This window comes from Pezoporus flaviventris, unplaced genomic scaffold (assembly GCF_033815535.1).
Source record: "Pezoporus flaviventris isolate CSIRO_AGI_PZ_B2104156 unplaced genomic scaffold, CSIRO_AGI_Pfla_v1 ptg000103l, whole genome shotgun sequence".
Classification (NCBI taxonomy): Eukaryota; Metazoa; Chordata; class Aves; order Psittaciformes; family Psittacidae; genus Pezoporus; species Pezoporus flaviventris.
This window is the reverse complement of record NW_026892651.1, coordinates 735,210-755,599: the sequence shown is the minus strand read 5'-3', so window position 1 is coordinate 755,599 and position 20,390 is coordinate 735,210. Positions and strand designations below refer to the sequence as shown.

The following is a 20,390-nucleotide window of genomic DNA, read 5'->3' as shown; positions in this document are numbered from 1 at the left end:
GCTCGGCACCACTCACTGGGAGTGAGTGAACAAGTTACCTGACTGGGTTTAAACCACGACAGTAGGCTTAAAATTGAGCAATTAATTAATGAAGAACATCTTTAAAACATCATCAATTTGGCCTGGTGTCTACTTGCATGTCATTTTTGTAATGAATTATTGTAGATCTTCAGAAACTTTTACAAAGCCCGTTTTTGTCCATTTGTGTTTGTAAGGATTTAGTTGCTCTGTGCATTACATAGTTTATAATGCAGGGACTTTAATCCCTCTCTTCAACTGTGATTGGGATGGGGTTGATGTTTGTCTCAGGTGTATTGAAACTGTGCAGAATTGCAACTTAAATGTCATAGGCACTCTCCAACTTTATACAGTTCAGTGATTTGTGCAAAGAAAAGATAGCACAGAAAGATTTAATTAATTTTGCTGCTACAGTTTGGAGTGGGAGAGGCATGAAATTTTATATACTAAGAATGCTGAATTTTGATTATTTTTTTTTCAAGTTGTGTGGGAGTTTGTGCTAAATGGTGTGGTGGCATGCTTCTGTTTCCCTCTTCAGTTGTCTGATACTCTACGTGTTACACTTTCAGAGTGGTAATAGAAGGAAAAGCTTAGGCTTTTACATTGAGGCAACCATTTTCCTGTGCTTTTCTAGAACTCCTGTAGCCTCTGAATTGGATTTCACCAACCTAAAATGCTGCAGTTGATACTTAACGACTTTATTGCACAGAACTTCATTTGTGAATCCATTCTTTAGGCCTTTGTATCTCTTAAGATATTGTCGCTAGTTAGTTATGTGGTATGGAAGGCCTCGTGTATAGTCTCAGGACAAGTTTTATCCAAATATTGTTGCATTCTTTTGGATTTTGCCTTCCACTACAAAAAATACTGTGAAGGACATTAGATCCACACTAGTTTTAAATGACAGAAGTTTTAAACCTATGATATTAAGTACCTATATTGTTTTCTGACTAATAAATTCTCTCATAGTGGTATGTGGCTGTAATCCTGTCAAGGGTTGGTTTTCAATTTGACTAAGCTGTATCTTGGCAGCTGTATGCACTTCCATGCTCACCACAAATCTGTTAGAAAATATTCTGACATTCTCAAATGTATTTGTCTAAACTTAACTGAAGAGTTTTAGCAGTAGATGAAGTAAAGCAAGTTGCATCTGAGATTAAATAATACTCTTCTTCCCAGGTTCCAGTTACCTCCCCTTATTTACTGTAAGGCCTCCTCTTTGGCCTTATCTTCAGAAAGCTGTTGGAAATATGGTTTTTACAAACTCATCATTTTAACTCCATCAACTTCCCCTTGCATCCCTTTCCCTACTCTGTGGAGCCCTTGTTATGAAGGAATACCTGTCCTATGCCATCTGGTGTTGCTCTGATTTTCTCGGCCATAGATGATGGGTTTCTTGGCTTGTAATGTTTGCACCAGGACTTCTATACTGATTTTTCCTTCCTTGGAAGGATAACTATCCATAATACTTGCTCCTAAAATTTTATTTTCTCATGATGTTTACATAAAATTTAGCTATAGTTGGGGTACCTTTCTTGTAAGATACTACCTTTAAGATAGTTTTGATGATGCCTACTATCTCAATGCATTGTTGACACCTGCATCAAATCTACCTTTTGTCTTTTGCCTTGTCCTTGGGTTGTAAAATTGCTGGGTAAGGATGTTGTATTTGTTCTGTACGTATTACCTTCCTCAGTCCTTGATTCTAATGCAAGAGTGTTACTATACTGGGTTCAGCAGTAGCAGTCATTTTTTTTCTCCTTCTTGGTAGTTGGTGCAGTGCTGTGTTTTTGACTTTTGGCCTGGAAACGGTGCTGATAGCACCAGTGTTTTTAGTTACTGCTCAAATGTTTGGTCTGGCCAAGGACTTTCTGAGCCTCATGCTCTGCCAGGGAGGAGGGGAAGCCGGGAGGAAGCAGAGATGGGGCACCTGACCCAAACTAGCCAAAGAGGTATTCCATACCACAGCACGTCATGCCCAGGATGTAACTGAGAGTTACCCGGAAGGGCGAGTTCACTGCAGGGTTGGAGGAGTTATGGGTCAGTGCTCGGTCAGGCTGGGTGGGGTAAGTTATTGGTCAGTGGGTGGTGAGGTGTTGTATTCTCTTCCCTTGTTATTTCCTTTATCATTATTATTGGTGGTAGCAGTAGTGATTTGTGTTATACCTTAGTTACTAAACTGTTCTTATCTCAACCTGTGGGAGTTGCGTTCTTTCGATTCTCCTCCCCATCCCTCCGGGAGCGGGGGGAGGGCAAGAAGGGGGGGAATGAGTGAACGAGCTGTGTGGCTGGGTTTAAACCACGACAGTTTCACTCTTGGATTTATAGGAAACAGTCAAAAACTGTGGCTGTTGCTTACTTGTATTTTCTCATTTGTTAGGTAAACTGCTTGGAATTCATGTAGAAAAGATCACACTTTGCTCATAAAGAACTTTTTCTGCTAAGTCTGGAGCTTGCACTAAATAGTAGTTCCAGAATTTTACTTTAAGTACTGTTTTACCAAGAGATGTGTGCAAACAGCAGAAAGCAAAGAATAGGTAATATCCAAATATATTTAATAATCTTTTTTATAAACTAGTTTTTCTGTGATCTGGCAGTTTTGCATTTCCTCTGAGGTGTTGACTTTCATTTTTAAAAACTTTGCAAGAACTTGCTCTTCAAAATTTCACATTAGAATATGGGTAAAACCAGAATTTGCTTTTTTTTTTTTTTTTTAATGCAGCTTATGTATAGGAAAAATGTTAGCTTAAGTAGCTGCTTCAGATTAGCTCAACAAAACAAAAATGTTGAATACTTGCAGTTCAACTAATGAATAAGCTATCAAAGATACTGTGATTATTCTGTTCTTGCATGTTTCTCTAGGAGATCTGATGAGAGTATTATTTTTCTTAATATTAGATATTGCTTTCAAGATACAAGAGGCTTCAAGATGTAAGGAATATTTTAAAAATGCTGTTCTTAAACATCTTCAGTATATGGTAGCATTTAAAATATTCTGTGACTTATTGTACAAACAAGAGGAGCATCTGTTCCTAAAACATTAACGCACATTATGCTATCCTTTTAAAGTTTCAGAGTAGTTACTGTCCTATTTTCAATATGGAAGAAAAAAAAATCAAGTCCTCATTTCAGGGTATAAAAATATTCCATTGAGCATTACTATGTTGCTTTAAAGGCAGATATTTTTTAAAATGTCTATGCCAAAGCTGAGACTTTGAAGCTATGAAGAAACAAACACAGTCCTTAGTCTCTCCCATGTATGTTAAATGCTTTTGAACACAGCTCCATAAAAGCTGGTTTTAAGTGATACAAATAAAATGGCAAGATCCACTGACTTGGAACTGGTTCAATGAACTTTGCACTTGATACACTGACATGTAATGTTGGAGCCAATTTAGGAAAGTTTTGTGTCATATCTGCCTTCTCTGCGTTCTTTTCACTGCATTTTAAGACTAAAAATACAGAATTAGGAATGTAAACATATTTGTTTTTTGTTGTTGCTTTTTTTTTTTTAGAAGATAAGGGAAAACTGGTCTACATGGTGTGTTAAAGGATGAATAATATTTTTCCAAAGAAAATGTAGTCACACACTGTCTCTTGAATTTCACGTCTTGAAGGGTCATTTTACAATAGTACTATTAAATAGTGCTCAGAATTTGCTTTCCAAATGTGAATCCAAGCAGCTATTTGAATGGGGCCAGGACTTATCCATCCACAGGATTTTCCAGTTCACTGTGAGATCAAATCTCTAATGTTATATGATCATTTGCAGCACTTTGCTTTTCCTGCCAAGTTCCCTATGACCAGATAAAGACAGTGAGAAATTAGAAATATGCTCCTTTTCTGACACGAAACACCTTTTCTAAGAGCTTTAAAAGCTTTTTAAGGCCACATGTTTCAATTTTCTCAATTTCATTTGGATTTTTTTTTTTCTGATTGTTTTAAATTACAGATGATTGCTTAGTCCTCATTTTCTACTTATGTTGAATAAATTCCCTGGCCTTCCATGAGTCATAAAGTGTTATCTCCTCTTCATCTCATGGATTTAACCACATATTAAAACTCAGGCCGTATTTTTAACAAATATGTAATCTTGCTGATGTTGAAACTTTTATGCACACAGACAAATATGCTTTGGTGTTGTGTGCCTATGTATGTTTTCTTGCCCTATGTGTTGTCTGTTAAACAACTGAAGAAACCATGAGTGCAGGATATATTTTCACAGTATCTTGGATAGTGTGACAGTCCCCTAACCTTAGGGGCTTAGAAGTTAATTGCAGCTGTGTCTCTGTTAACCAAATCCTTTGTGCTATATGGACAATTATGATGATTGTCAGTTAATGAAGTTAGTGTGCTGTAGTCTTGGTCACTACTCTTGTGAGCTGTGTATGGTTTGTAGGGACAAAGGAGTTGGGCTAACTGACAGAAGTTTATTTAAAAAGATGTCTGTCCTGGTTTAAGCCCAGTTTCTAGCTTGTAGCCATGCAGCTGCTTGCTTGCTACCCCCTTTCTTCCCCCCCCCACTCCTGGAGGGATGGAGGGGAAAGGTGAAAGAATGTAAATCTGATGGGGTGAGATAAGAACAGTCCAATAACTAAATTGTAATACAAAACTACTACTAGTACTGCTAATAATAACAATTAGGGAAATAACAAGGGGAGGCAATATAAAATTAAAAGGGAAGGGAAAAAAAACACCCCAAAACAATAAACGCAAGTGATACACAATGAAGTTGCTCACCATCTACTGACTGATACCCAGACCCACCCGAGCACAGATCTGGCCCTTCTGGGTAACTCCCCCCAGTTTATCTACTGGGCATGAAGTGCTGTAGTATGGAATACCCCTTTGGCTAGTTTGGGTCAGGTTTCCTGTCTCTGCTTCCTCCCAATTCTTGTACCTTTCCTCACTGGCAGAGCATGAGATTGAAATGTCCTTGATTGGGTAAGCATTACTTAGCAACAGCTAAAACACTGGTGTGCTATCAGCATTGTTCTTTGACTAAAGTTGAAAACACAGCACTGCACCAGCTACTAAGAAGGAGAGAATTAAGTTACAGCTGAACCCAGGCCTTAATGAAGTCAGTGCTCTGTAGTCTTGGTCAGTTAATCACTGTCCCTGTGAGCTATGTATGGTTTGAACAGGCAAAGGATTTGGACTAATTCTCAGAAGTTTAAGAAGGTTATTTGTAATTTTTACACATCAGCCAAAATAGTTCTTGATTTTCTAGAGATGTGGTTTATTTTTGTAGGCTATGAGCTGGGTTGTTATTTTTTTTTGTTATTTTTTAAGGCTAAGTTGGGGGGGGGGGGGGGGGCACAAACCCCCCACCCCACCCCCACCCCAATCTTGACATGTTTGATTCCAAGAAAAACATGTGAAAATACTTTCAAGGTTTCCTAATTTGTCAGAAGAACTTGTCAGCCTCAGCATCTTGAGACTGATTCTGGTCCTGCATAGCAGTAAGAATACCAAATGCAGTGATAAGACAAGGGGTAACAGTTTAGAACTTGAACAGGGGAAGTTTAGATTGGATATAGGGAGGAAGCTCTTTACTGTGAGGGTGGTGAGTCACTGGAATGGGTTGCCCAAGGAAGTTGTGAATGTTCCATCCCTGGTGGTGTTCAGGGCTGGGTTGGACAAAGCCTTGGGTGGCATGGTTTATTGTGAGGTGTCCCTGCCCATGGCAGGGGAGTTGGATCTTTATGATCTTAAGGTCCTTTCCAACCCTAACTGTTCTATGATTTGATGATTTGTGACTTTATATAAATATAGTAAAATTCTAAAGGAATTTATTGAAAAATACACCATGTTAATTGAATGACTTCTTCACATTTTTACCCTTCTGAATGCGTGTGGAAGAACAATGAAACATGATAAAGCTCTAGTATGGGAAGGATGAGTGTCTAATAAGTCAGAAAGCTTTGTTTTACTCCACAAATTTAAGCAAACATAGAAATCAAATCCAAATGATCTGTGTCAGTGAGCTTTGAAATAGGACTGGAATGTTCTATCTAGTTCCATCCAGCTCCTGTTAGCATTGTCAAGACTTGTACTGGAAATTTTTTAAATCTGGAATGAGAGTCTCATCCCAGGTCCTGTGTTGCAACCCCTGCTTCAGTAGGGATTGGTCATCCTTATGAGCTCAGTTCTGCTTTCTCAGTAGTCTGGAAGGCACCAACTTTTCTCATTGCCTTCAAGGATTAATTTCAAGTGAGGGCTTAGTATTCCTCTTAAAAAGAATAGGCCAAACTGAAAGGCTGGGGGACAGAAATAAAGAACGTTCTTGTATATAAATGTGTGTGTATGAACAAGATAATTTGGGAATAGTTCTGCTGCTAATAACCATGTGCTTGAAAGAAGATGCACTTGGTTGATGATTTTGTAGATAATATAATTTTGTAGATAATATAAACTATTGACTAGTAAATTTGAAGAAAGACCAAAGTTTTGATTGGGATCTCTGCCAAGTTTGAATGATTGCTTGAAATACTGTTTTTAAGTGATTAAATAAGTTATGCTCACTGTTGCTTATCATTTAAATTTTTAAATTTATCACCTTGCTTAGACTTATTTTAATCCGATGCTTCTGGGGGAAAATGTAGTTCAAAGATGCTAGATTCTTGAAGTTAGCTGTACTTTATGGAGTAGCAGTAATCTTCATTTTTAGGGGATGACTAACTTGATGAATGAAAACACTGTGAGTATAGTGTGTTCTTTCAGCTGTTGGTATCTAGTATGAGACACTTTAAAAGGAATCTGAGAGCGAGTTAGACATCTGTACTAATTGCACCAGTTCCCCATATAGACTAGAACATTAATGGCAATAACTTTGGTCACCATTGAGACCATTTGAGAGTAACTTTTTATCTGTAGCAAACCTTGTGTGCCTGTAAGTTATGCTAAATTTTCAGGATGCTTACAGAGACTATGAAGAAAACTGGAAGAGCTCATGATAGCTTAAGAAATGCTGACTGTAACTTAAACCTATTTCATTCTGTGCCACATTAGAATTTGCGCAATCTCTCTTTTTAGAGGATTACCCCAATGGGACATGGCTTGGAGATGAAAATAACCCTGAGATGCGGGTCCGTTGCCTCATCACGCCGGCTGACATGCTGCACATCAGCACGAACTGCCGCACAGCTGAGAAGATGGCACTGACATTGCTTGATTATCTCTTCCATCGGGAAATTCAGGCCATTTCCAACCTTTCAGGCCAGGGGAAGCATGGGAAGAAGCAACTTGATCCTCTCATGATTTATGGAATTCGCTGTGAGTATGATACTGAAACTTTTGAATTTATCCTGTGTTGATGAGGCAGAAGTTATCTGCTACTTGCAGTTAAACTAGGTTTTGTAAGAAAGGGGTATGTACTGTTGTTACCAGACAGATGCTTTGTTAGCTTTTGTTTATGAAGGATTCCTAATGGGCTGGTTTAATCTGGTTTGTTGTGTGTATTCAGCAGAAATTCTTCAGTTTTGAAATCTGAATTTGGATTTCTTTGCATCTACCAGCTGTGAGCACACCAAGTGTAGTAAAAATCAGATAAATATTACTTTCTCAGATAATGGAACAAATAATGAAACAAATTATACAAATTTAAATATTGTTCAAGTGTCCAAAGCAGTGTAGTCTTGACTTTTAGGTTTTTTCTTCACATTTTTTGTGTATTATTTCAGAAGACTTGCTTACACTGAGATAGAAGAAATTTGCAATTCATACTAAAGGAGAGATTAAGCTTCATAAAGTCTGTGGATTCATAAGAAATGCATAATTAATATACTTCAGTCTGCTCCAGTGTGCATGGGTCTTTTGCTTATTAAAGCTATTACGTAGTAATAAGCAGATATTACTTATATTGAAGATGCATTTTTGTCAATTTAAAAGGAATGAAATATGTTTTGCATATGTGTCCCGGGTTCAGCAGTAGTGGTCATTTTTCTCCTTCTTAGTAGCTGGTGCAGTGCTGTGGTTTTGGCTTTCAGCCTGGGAACAGCACTGGTAACACCAGTGTTTTTAGTTGTTGCTCAGTGATGTTTACTCTGACTGAGGACTCTGTCAGTCTCATGCTCTGCCAGGGAGGAGGGGAAATCAGGAGGAAGCAGAGACAGGACACCTGACCCAAACTAACCAAAGAGGTATTCCATACCACAGCACATCATGCCCACTATATAAACTGGGGGCAGTTACCCGAAAGGGCTAGATCACTGTTTGGGTCGGGCTGGGTATCAGTTGGAGGGTGGTGAGCAGTTGTATTCTCTTCCCTCGTTATTATCCTTATCATTATTATTATTGGTGGTAGCAGTAGTGGTTTCGTGTTATACTTTAGTTACTGGACTGTTTTTATATTTTCAACCCGTGGGAGTTACATTCTTTCGATTCTCTTCCCCATCCCTCTGGGAGTGGGGGGAGGAAGGAGGGGGGTGTAAGCGAACAGCTGTGTGGTACTAAATTACCAGCTGGGCTTAAACCATGGCAATATGGAATATAGGGGGCATAATACTAGTTTTAAGTAAAAAGAAGAATCTGGACCATATGCATGTTGTTCATACAGAGCAAGGACATATAGACTATAATAGCCACTAGTTTTGAGTGAACAAGAATGTGGACATAGGGATCTTGCCCTGATAGGGTGACTGGTAGAGGATTACTCTGTGAATACACTGAGGGCAGCCAAGTGTGTTTCATGTACTATGGTGTAAATATTTTTGGGTAAAGGAGGTAGGTGACAGCATCTGGCACAAGTGTTACAGCTCTCATGTGGATATCTTTGCTATACATGTAAAGAGGAAACATATTCAAATGTTAGTGTGGAACTGAGAGAGTCTGAAAATGACCAACTTTACTAACTGAACTAATTTTTAATATGCCAGTAGATCTCGCTGTTAAAAGATACTTTATAGTCACATCTTACGTAGGTCACCAGTGGATTAGTAGATTGGCAATGATTTGTTATACTGGAGTGTTTTGTATGCAATTGTCTATTTGAAATGCCAGTTAAGGCTTGAGAACACAGCTAGAGAGAGCTTACTTTGAATGGTGTTTGAAGAATTTGATGATTTGTTTTTATGCTTGTTAGGACACTGTGTTTCAGTAGTCACATGGAAGAAAATAGAGAATATTTGACTGCTATGCTTTCTTTACACTGAATTGAACTGAGGAAATACAGTCCTATTAACCCAGTTTTGTTTCTCGTAATTTGCTGGCTATCTCAGAGAAATTGATTGGCAGACCTAGCTCCTTCAATTTGCTGCATCAGGCCAATTTTTGTCTTGTTACATACCTGAAACAGAAGACTTCAGGCTTCTACCCAAACATATTAAATTTGTATAGTTAAGGGAGATTATTATTCAAAGTAATTGTGAACTCCAAAACCTTTTTATCTGTTGATCTCAGTGTAAATGATCTTGTTCCATTGTGGTTTTAAAACTTTAGATTTTGTTTGACAATAGTTTTTAGAAACATGAAGAAACGACGCTTGCTCTGATGTTAAAGCAAGTCACAATCAGCCCTTTTCCCTATCGCTTAAATCTGTGAGCACAAATCAAATGATGGAGTTTAAAACTATTTGTGTGGGAAGAACAGGTTTTAGAAAATGTGGGCATGGGGAAGGAATGTGTGCATGTGACTGAGTTTTCAAGGTAGGGATTATGTCATTTATATGAGATCTTCTGACCCTGAAGAAACTGGATTATAAAAGTTGATCCCTGCAGTTGGAAAAGGTCTGCAGTGGCAGAAATGTAACAGCAGTGGATTGCAAGCAGCAGTACTTGGAATGATGGACTGGGCACAGAAACCACTGTCTTTGTCATAAACACGGTTCATAAGGTTTGGGATCCAGGTATCTGAAACATATCTACTGGGAAGAGCCCTGCCATGCCATAGCTATTTTGCTTTCCAAGTCCACAGACCAGCTGTTTTTTATCAGTGAAGTGTTGTTCCATAAAATCTACCAAAACCTGAGTGCAGCACTAGCATGGAAACTAAATTAGGTGGTTGTCCTACCAATGTGGTTTGCTTCTGCTGTGATCAGTATTACTTCGATGCATTATTTTAAACTAAAATTAAAAATCTAATGTCATCAGCCTTGCATTTGCCAAACATAGCTAGAAAAGCTCAAGCCAATATAAAGGATTTTAATTTTCCTTTTGTTTCAAATTTCTTTAAGCTTGTCAGTGGAAAGATAGTCTTTCCTTTCTTGAAAATGCCAACCAAATCTGCATTTAATAGAAAATATTTTGTATAATATGCAGAAGCTATTGAAAATGAAGAGATGTATGGTTATTAAAAAATCTTGATATACTGCATTAGGTTTACTACAAGAGAGATGAAAGTTTATCTTTGGAAGTATAAGTTTTCACTTGTGGTATAAATTTGCTTGTGTGGTGGCAGGGGTATTGAGAGTTTTTGGGCAAGAAACCAAAAAGACTTAAACACACTATATGTCATTAAGTAGCTCATTACTTCAGATCTACTAAAAATGTAGACATTTTCTGGTGAAATACAGTATAGGAATATCCACAGTTGTAATTTTCTCTGTGTAACAGAAAATGCAGGTTTAGCTCTCTTGAGATTTTATAGCAATCTCCATGAATAAGTTTGAAAAAACAGGTTTCCAAATTCAGAATTTTGCATTTATAAGAAACTTGATAGCACAAAGGATAATGTTACATATTGCCTTGGAAAAAAATTGAGGGGATTTCTGAAGTACATAAAACAAAATGAGTAATTCTTAAAATAAGAAATTAGATGAAAAGATGAAAACAAAATAACATTAGTTAAATGGGTTAATGCCACAGAAAATATATGGACTCAGTCAGAGATCAAGATGATCAGACAAAAGCCATTTATTACAAAGCCTTAACCCCTTAAATACTGTTTCTTACATGCACTTACAGTGATTTGGCATATTATGATTGGATACATGTCTTGAAGACCCTTAGTGACTAACATAATTGGTTAAGCACAGGTGTGAGAACTTGACCTTGAAAACTTGCCAACAGTCCACAGTTCTCATTAACTGGGTGAAATCCATCTTCTTCGTATCTTGCTTGTTTAGGCTTCCTTGGGCCTCTCATGGCCTTGCTGTATCTTTCAGAATTATTCAGAATTTATGTACCAATTATCCATTCTCCCATGAGAACACTGTCTCCACATCTCCCCCTTTTTGTTTTATATATGTTTTGGATGACTCTACTTGAGCAGGGGATTTGGGCTAGATCATATCTCCAACATATGCCGACTACAGGCTGCTGGGCCTGCCCCTTTTTTCTCCTGTATGGCTCTCTGGTAACAGGGGAGGCCATCCTTCACATCAAGGTCTGGCATGGCTTGTGTCCCCACCGCTTCACGCCTGCTGGGTTGCAGCCAACAGCGGAGCTAAAGGTTCTTCTTGGTGGCAAACACAGAGGCCAACCCAGTCTTGCCCTTGATTGTGGTAGCAGGCCTTTTGTCAGCCTCAGTCCTTGCACCTTGTTGTCAATGCAGAGTTTCACCTGCTTCATCCAGTAACAAGATGCTACTACAGCAAGGCACACACAAATTTACATTAGCAGAGTAACTATTGCAGGGTGCAGCAGCATGTTGAAGATGCTGATGGCAGCGAGGGACTAGCCAAAGAAATTTCTTACCAGTGGAATTCTCCCACCCTCTTAATTTGTTCCATTACCTGCTTTATAACACTACCATTGTATTAAAATCTTTCTAGCTTTTGCCTTAGCATTTTCTAGCAGCTACTGCAAATTTCCATACTCTAACATCTCTTTTACAAGTGACAAATCTATATAATACAAGGTGTAGTTTCTTATTAGCAGTTGGCTAGTAAATACAGGTGGTTTTATACACAAAATCACAGCCTCTAATAATAGCTACTTTACAAGCACACATATTTAGGATGTTACTTTTCAGTTGCCCCCAATTGATGTTCTGCAGTCATTCATTTTTCTCTTCCTCTATCTCATTCTGCTTGGGGTATTCATGGTCAGCTCCTGTAGCTGAGGCATCAGGTTTTTCCATTCGTCTTGTCCAGCTCATGGCAAGGCTTGACAAACTTTGCAGGCAGTCGCCATGGACCTGTAGTCAGGTGGACACAAATATGCCCCCTCCTCCAGGTTATCACTTCTTGAGAAGTAGACAGGTTAAACTGCACATTGCTGCATCTTTGCCTCTTTTTATTTTTTTTTTAATGATACAAAGTCACTCACCCTACAAACGCTGGCCTGCTCGATAGCAGCTATAAAAGCCTGCCTGCCTGCTTCAGCAGCAACTATAAATACTTGCTGGCAACTGCACTTTTGCATTAATCCTTTCATGCCTGAAATGTTAAACTGCTACCTGTTAAAAACTTTTACATGAACCCAACAACAAAAAATACACAGAACACCGCCTGCCCTCAACACATGCACGCACACACGTGTGGGATCCCACAATCACAATCCACACAACTACAATATTTGAAACACAAAATCCAGACAATTATTACTCCCACTACAGTCCCACGTACAGAATGTGGCACAAGGACACTGTGGAGACTAACAGGAAACTAGCTCCGAGAAGCATCATTGCAGTGCGAGGTGGCAGGCTCAGCCTTATCGGGTGTCCCCACAGAGGCTCTGCCTCCCCCACATCACATGAGGCTTGGGCTTTTATACTGACCAAAATGCACACTCATTCTGACACAGGTGGCCAGCCTATGTTGGAAGAAGTGGCCAGCAATATCTACAAAGGTCTCCAAAGGTCGATAGAAACATAGACATACTTAAATTTACCAACTTTTAGTACATGAGTATCACTGTATTAAATGAGTTGTATATGGGGTCCCAAGTCCACAGTCCGTCACAGTATGCCCAGTACCCCTGATAAGAGTATATGAGAGACCTTCCCACCACCTGAAACACACACAGTACGTCTGTATCCCATGCTGGTTTCCCTTCCCTGGAGGTTCGGGGGAGGGGGGATGGGTGGTGGTGGGTGGGGTTGTTTTTTTCTTGGTTTTTTTTTTTTTTTTTTTTACTTTAACGTAAAAAAGGTTGCTCCCTTCACTTTAAGAAGGCCTGAAAACATCCATAAAACGGAAGTCCTAAGCTCAAATTTCAATTCATTCAATCACTGACAAGGGGTGTGTCCTGGGGTGGTGCTGACTCTTTCTAGGGTTTCACCCATCGAGCTGGCACCCACCGCAGACCGGAATCTGTAATTTACACACATATAACCTTGACCAGTTAGTTTTACTTTCACAGGACCTTTCCAAATGCCAGTTTCCAAATCCTTGTACTGGACCAGAATACCTGGAGTTTTAGTCATATAACCTGAACCTAATGCCTGACCATGTATTATGGCGGGGGGGGTCATTAAAGTCTCCTGTCAATCACAAAAAATTCATAACAGACACAGCTTTCTGTATCCTTGCTACCGGTGTAAGTCCTTCTTCCCCTGTTTTTTGTTTTTCTAACAACTGTTTCAAAGTTTTCATTCAATAATAGCTTGTCCTGTAAGAGGATAGTTTCAATAGTAACATGGACATATTTCAGTTTCCCAAAAGAGGTTACATGAGTCACATCCATTTGCCAAAGCTGAAGAGGCTGGAGGCCTCGAGGGTTGACTCCAAGGCCTATACCTACTGCTTGGCCTTGACAATCGGGACAAGATTGCACAATGCCTCGGGCATCTGTTAGGGACAGTCCAAACTGTGGAACTAACATTTTTGTTGATTGATGGAAGAAGGCATGGGATGCTCGAGCTTGTTGAAAGGTATTTACAGAGGGTCCTGCCTGTGCTGGGGCAACTAATTTATCCACTTTTTGTTATTGCCTTCACTAAGGCTTCCTGGAAGGCCTGAATGACTGCGAATATGCATAATAAAATATGTACATTTACGAGTATTCACAAGATGTAATAAGGTTTTTAACAAGATCCACAACCTGTGATTAGCGAATTCTTGTAAAATTGCCCTTTCTATACGTTGAACAGTGCCTACAACATATAAAGAATCGCAGACACTATTAAGAGGGGTGTCAGGCCATTGCTGAAATACTGCAATAACAGCACTTAGCTCTAGTGTTTGTAGTGAATCGGAAAAATGACCAAGTATCTTCTGCTCTTTCCAGCCATCATCTGTTTGCCAAACATATCCGGCTGTGTGATTGATTTTGCTTGCATCTGTAAAGACAGTTAATCCTACAACAGGTTTACTAGAGTAAAAGGTAACATCTTCAAATTGATTATTCTTTAGCATTGTAAACATCTTATGAGGTGGAACATGTATATTAAGAGGACCAACAAAACCTATCAGAGCAGACTGAAAAGCAGAGCTAGATTGTTGTGCCCAGTCTAACCATACCCTGGTAAGTGGCAAACAAATTTGTGATGTATCACAGCCCATAATTTCCTGACGACGTGAACGTCCTCGTACAATCAAAAGAGCAAATACTTCTAACCGAGTAGTTACAGTTTTACGTAATCAATGAGGCAGGAAAATCCATTCTAAAATGCATAAAGGATCAGTCTTTTGAAGATCCCACTGTGCTAGTAGACTAAATGGATGATACTCACTGTTAAAAATAAACAGAATAGCCTGGAAATCTGGATTCCATTGAGAAGCATAAGAGCTAGTGATTTTTGTCATGATGTGATCTAAGGCCTCATACTGAGCTTTTGATAGAACTCTTTTTTTGTTCTGCCTTTGACTCACCCTTTAAAAGGGGCATGAGATCGGTCAGATCATCATTTGTGATTCCACACAAAGGGCAGACACATTGGATATCACCCATCAATTTCTGCAGGTCAGACAAGTTTTTTATCTGTGTGGTAATTTTCACTTTTTGAAGCCTAATTTCAGTTCCGGAAACGATCCACCCCAGATATTTCCAAGGGGCTTCACATTGCGCCTTGTCTGGTGCAATTACCAGTCCTGCTTTCGCTAATTCTGATTGCAGCAGGCAGAGCAGATGGTTCTTATTTAAATCTTTGCCTGCAATTAGGATATCATCCATATAGTGATAGATAACACATTTTTCTAGTTTTTGTTGGATTGGTTGCAATGCCCAGGTAACATACAATTGACAAATAACAGGAGAGTTTCATACCTTGAGGTAAAACAACCCATTCATATCTCTTAGCAGGCTCTCCTTTGTTAATTGCTGGGACAGAGAAAGCAAATTTTTCACTAAATCAATTATTATTAAATCCCAACCCTGAGGTATCATTGAAGGGCTAGGCAAGCCAGGTTGCAAAGCTCCCATGTCTTTCATAACTGCATTGATAGCTCTGAGCTCATGTAGCAGTCTCCATTTTCCATTTTTCTTAGGAATGGTAAATATTGAATTATTCCACGGACTAGTGGATGGCACAGTATGGCCTGCTTCTAACTGTTAATTGATCAGTTGGTGAATATGGGACAGCTTTTCTTTTGTCAGCAGCCATAGATCAACCCATACAGGTGTTTCAGTAAGGTATTGCAATTTATAGGTTGTCTGTCCCTCAATGGCCGCCACTAAAAATTTCCTATGGTCAGTTTCATTCCCATTTGACTGAGAGCATCTTGTCCAAGCAATGCAATAGGAGAAGGCATAACACATGGTCTAATTTGGGTATGACTTCCATCAGACATAAGCACATCCACCAATTCTTTACTGATTTGAGTTGATTGCATTCCCCTATTCCAACAACTCCTGCTGAACATAGATAGCTTAATTGTTTGATTATCACAACCTCTTATAGAGACTTGGTCCTCAGGTTTGTGCTTTGCTATGTCTAAAGCAAATAAAATTTGTGTTATTCCCGTGGAACCCCAGGCCTGATTTCCTCTAATTTTTGGCCCCATCTGAGGGACTTTTGCCTCAAATGGAATTAATTGAGCTATTTTCGAATTTTCAGGGATGTTGACCGGAGGAGCATGTGTTTGCACCATTATCCCAATATTTCCAGTATAGTCAGCATGAATTATACCGGATAAAACAAAGATTCCTTTCCTCGATGTTGATGTTTGTTCCAGTAGCAAAGCACATAACCCATGACCAAGGGGCCCATTTAATTTAGATGGAATGCAATGAACAGAAGTATCAGTTATGGCAAAATCTATTGCTGTTGCCACATCCACTCCGGCACTCCCTGCGGTGGCAGAGGGGATGCAGTCCAGACACCCTGATTTTATGTCATCGCGCAGGGTGGCATCGCACTCGCATTCAAGTTTTCCAACGGTGTCCTATCTTTTTTAAACTTTGAACGACATTCAATTGTCTTGTGGCCAAATTTGTCACATTTAATACATTTGTCTGCAAAATCAGTAACCCCACACTGGGGGGGGGGGGGGGTGTTGGTGAATTTTCTTTACAGTACGCTGATTTTTAAAATGTCCCATCCGTCCACAATTATAACATCTCGTACCTTTAGTACCCTCACGATCATAGAATCATAGAAGAGTTAGGGTTGGAAAGGACCTTAAGATCATCTAGTTCCAACCCCCCTGCCGTGGGCAGGGACACCTAACGCTAAATCATATCACCCAAGGTCTCGTCCAACCTGGCCTTGAACACTGCCAGGGATGGAGCTTTCACAACCTCCCTGGGCAACCCATTCCAGTGCCTCACCACCCTAACAGGAAAAAATTTCCTTCTTATATCCAACCTAAACTTCCCCTGTTTAAGTTTTAACCCGTTACCCTTTGTCCTGTCACTACAGTAGCTAATGAAGAGTCCGTCTCCAGCATCCCTATAGGCCCCCTTCACCCTGACCTTGTTGTAGAAGGGGTTTAACAGCAGCAGCGAAGGCAGTAGCCATGTATCCAGCCTTTTCCTCTGCTGTGTCCACTTTAGAACATGCATCCATCATTTCCTGAAGACCAGCAGATTTTGGCAAAACCTGCAAAATACACTTACAAGCTGGGTTAACATTTTCCATAGCCAGAGACATAAGCATCAATTCTTTAGCATTAGATGCCAGATCAATATTCTTTTCGATAGCCTCTGTCAATCTGTCAATAAATTGCATATATGGCTCAGTAGGTCCCTGCTTTACTGATGTATATGAAGGATTAAGTTTTCCTGCTTCTGGCACAGCTTTCAGAACAGCTAAAGCCAATTGCTGTGCTTGCTGTAAAACTTCAATTTAAGAAAATTGAGCTTGTACTCCATCAGGGTGAAATTGTCCCTTTCCCAGTAACATTTCAGATGAAACACCGTGTAAAGGGTGATGAGGATTACACTCTAAATTCTCATCTGTAGCCCTTGCAGCAAGCTCCTCAAACCCACTTTTTAAATGTAGGAACTGTGAAGGAGTTAATAAAATTACAGCCACTATGAGACAATCATTTGGAATTAGAACAGTACTAGAAAAGAAAGCAGGTAACATTTGCTGTGTATATGGGGAAGACAACCCATACTGAGTAATTGCTCCCTTAATTTCTTTCATAGGTTTCCAGTCCATAGGAGTCCAGGCAGACTGTCCCTGAGAATTTATAATAACAGGAAATGCAGCGGGAACATCTATCGGTAAAATAGTACCGTCTATGATTGCATCCTGAATGCAGCTTCACCATCTCATGGCACTTGGATTAGCTTTATTAGATGTAGGAGTCGGTGGTAAGGACACATCACAACGACTGATCTTACCTGTTTTTTTCGTTTTTTCTGGGGCTTACTCCCTCTCCTTCCCCAATTTGTCCAGATGGTCCCGCAAGTCCTGCAATTGTTTATCTAAGGATTTTGTCCATTGTCCCCAGTTCCACTCATTTTGCAGCTCCAGTGGGAGCGATGCAAGCGGTGATTTATGTGGCGGAGGTGGGTATTTATTCGGAGTTACACTCTCCTCCTTAGGAGACTCCCACCCAGACAGAAACCTTGGAGATTAAGTTTAGGGGCAGTAGCAGCACGAAAAGGGTTAACATCAGTTTGTTTCAGTTGCTCAGTAGCTGCTACTGGCTCCCGAGTATCAGCTGGAGCTACCGCCATAAAGGTGTTGTCAACATAGGACTGTTGATTCCCCATCCTAACCCTTTTCCAGACCCGGTTGGTTGTTACCTTATTTGCACTGCGCAGTGTCTTCCGGGCTCACAAGGCTCCGTTCCGAGGCGTCTACCTCCCGATCCTGGTCCTGCCGGATCGAACCCAGCCGACGTCCCTGTGTTTTCCACTTTCTTCGGTGCCACGCGCTTTAATTACTTCAGTTGCAATATGAAAAATAATGGTCTCCCTGTTCGGGCGCCATTTGCCACAGAAAATATATGGATTCAGTCAGAGATCAATATGATCAGACAAAAGCCATTTATTACAAAGCCTTAACCCTTTAAATACTGTTTCTTACATGCACTTACAGTGATTTGGCATATTATGATTGGATACATGTCTTGAAGACCCTTAGTGACTAACATATAATTGGTTAAGCACAGGTGTGAGAACTTGACCTTGAAAACTTGCCAACAGTCCACAGTTCTCATTAACTGGGTGAAATCCATCTTCTTCGTATCTTGCTTGTTTAGGCTTCCTTGGGCCTCTCATGGCCTTGCTGTATCTTTCAGGATCATTCAGAATTTATGTACCAATTATCCATTCTCCTGTGAGAACACTGCCTCCACAGGTTAATATTTGTTTCATCCAGAATACATCCCCATTTTTTAAATAGCATAGGAAAAAAATATTACCTGAAAATACCTTATGCTAAAGTCTGATTTTTTGCTTGTCCTTGGTTCAGCTGTAGCAGTCATTTTTCTCCTTCTTAGTAGCTGGTGCAGCATTGTGTTTTTTGACTTTCGGCCTGGGAACAACACTGATAACACTAATGTATTTAGTTACTGCTCAAATGTTTAGACTGACCAAGGACTTTGTGAGCCTCATGCTCTGCCATGGAGGAGGGAAAGCTGGGAGGAAGCAAAGACAGGACACCTGACCAAATTGACCAAAGAGGTATTCCACACCATAGCATGTCATGCCCAGGATGTAACTGAGTTACCCGGAAGGGCGGGTTTACTGCAGGATTGGACGGGGTATTGGTCAGTGCTCTGTCAGGCTGGGTGGGGCAAGTTATCGGTCAGCGGGTGGTGAGGTGTTGTGTTCTCTTCCCTTGTTATTTCCTTTGTCATTATTATTGGTGGCAGCAGTAGTGATTTGTGTTATACCTTAGTTACTAAACTGTTCTTATCTCAATATGTGGGAGTTGCATTCTTTTGATTCTCCTCTCCATCCCTCCGGGAGGAGGGGGAAGGCAAGAAGGGGGAGGTGAGAGAGAGACTGTGTGATTTATGGCTGACTGGGTTTAAACCATGACATCGCTATATGATAAATGATATATCTTCTGTTTCAAATGCCACAATGCTTTTAAAGATACAATTAATAATGTAGAATAGAAATTGGGAATGAAAGCATGGTGTTTCTGTTATGTCATCACCTGCGACTCCTCGAATGCTTTCATCAGCGCTGCTTCCATACAATTCTAAACATCCATTGGACTGACTATGTGCCAAATGTTTCTGTCCTTGAACAGGCAGGGGTCACCAGTATCGAGGCCTTATTGCTGAAATTGCAGCTGCGCTGGACAGGGCACGTCTCTAGGTTGAAGCATCACCGCCTCCCTAAGATCGTGTTTTACGGTGAACTTGCCAGCGGTTGCCGCAAGATAAGTGCCCCAAAGAAGAGATATAAGGACTCCATGAAACAATACCTTAGCCTTGGCCGTATTGACTACCATCGGTGGTCCACCTTGGCCTCCAATCAGGAGACTTGGAGACACATCATACATAAAGTTACTGACTCTTTTGAGAACTCACACAGAACCAGTCTCGAGGAGAAAAGACAATGTAGAAAGAATTGCACCCCGCCTATACCACGCAAGGAGACCTTTTGTGGTGCTTTTTTCAGCCGGATTTGCCTATCTCACATTGGTCTTTTTAGTCATCAGCGCGCTTGTAGTAAGCGTGGGTAAAGCCCTTCCCAAATCTTCATTCACAAAGTCAAGCCATGAATACTGCTTCTGGTGAAGATGGGACCACTTTTCTACTGTACTACTTGTAGGAGATCTTAATATACTTTGTTACAAGAGTCAATCACAGCTACATCCTCTTCAGAGGGCTGCTCAAATGAAATTAAGCACTATACTGCTTTAGAAAATTCATTGACACGGTAGCGCTTGAGACCACCCACATGTGTTTAATAGGAAACATATTTGACTCCTGCTTAATTGTGTAGCATATGTCAGATCAGCGTATGTATATATGTGTGTGTATATATATATCCTTATGTGCAGAACCCAAATGTAATGCAGACTGGGCTGGTTTAAGCAATTCGTAACTCACGTCATGTAAAAACTGCAGATCACAGTAAGTCAGTATTGTTTCAGCTTTTCGTTTGCTTGTAATGAAGATTTTGATCTTAATAGCAATG

General features: G+C 40.0%; 1 protein-coding gene across 4 annotated transcripts in view; it reads left to right on the top strand.

The window, feature by feature from the left end:
• Nucleotides 1–20,390, top strand: part of LOC133281583 (protein BANP-like) — a 97,647-nt gene that overhangs the window by 41,542 nt on the left and 35,715 nt on the right. For all 4 annotated transcript variants that reach the window (XM_061477311.1, XM_061477310.1, XM_061477308.1 and 1 more), the window contains one exon: nucleotides 7,054–7,293. In XM_061477311.1, the coding sequence (XP_061333295.1) occupies nucleotides 7,054–7,293 (240 nt within the window). The remainder of the gene's footprint in view (nucleotides 1–7,053; nucleotides 7,294–20,390) is intronic.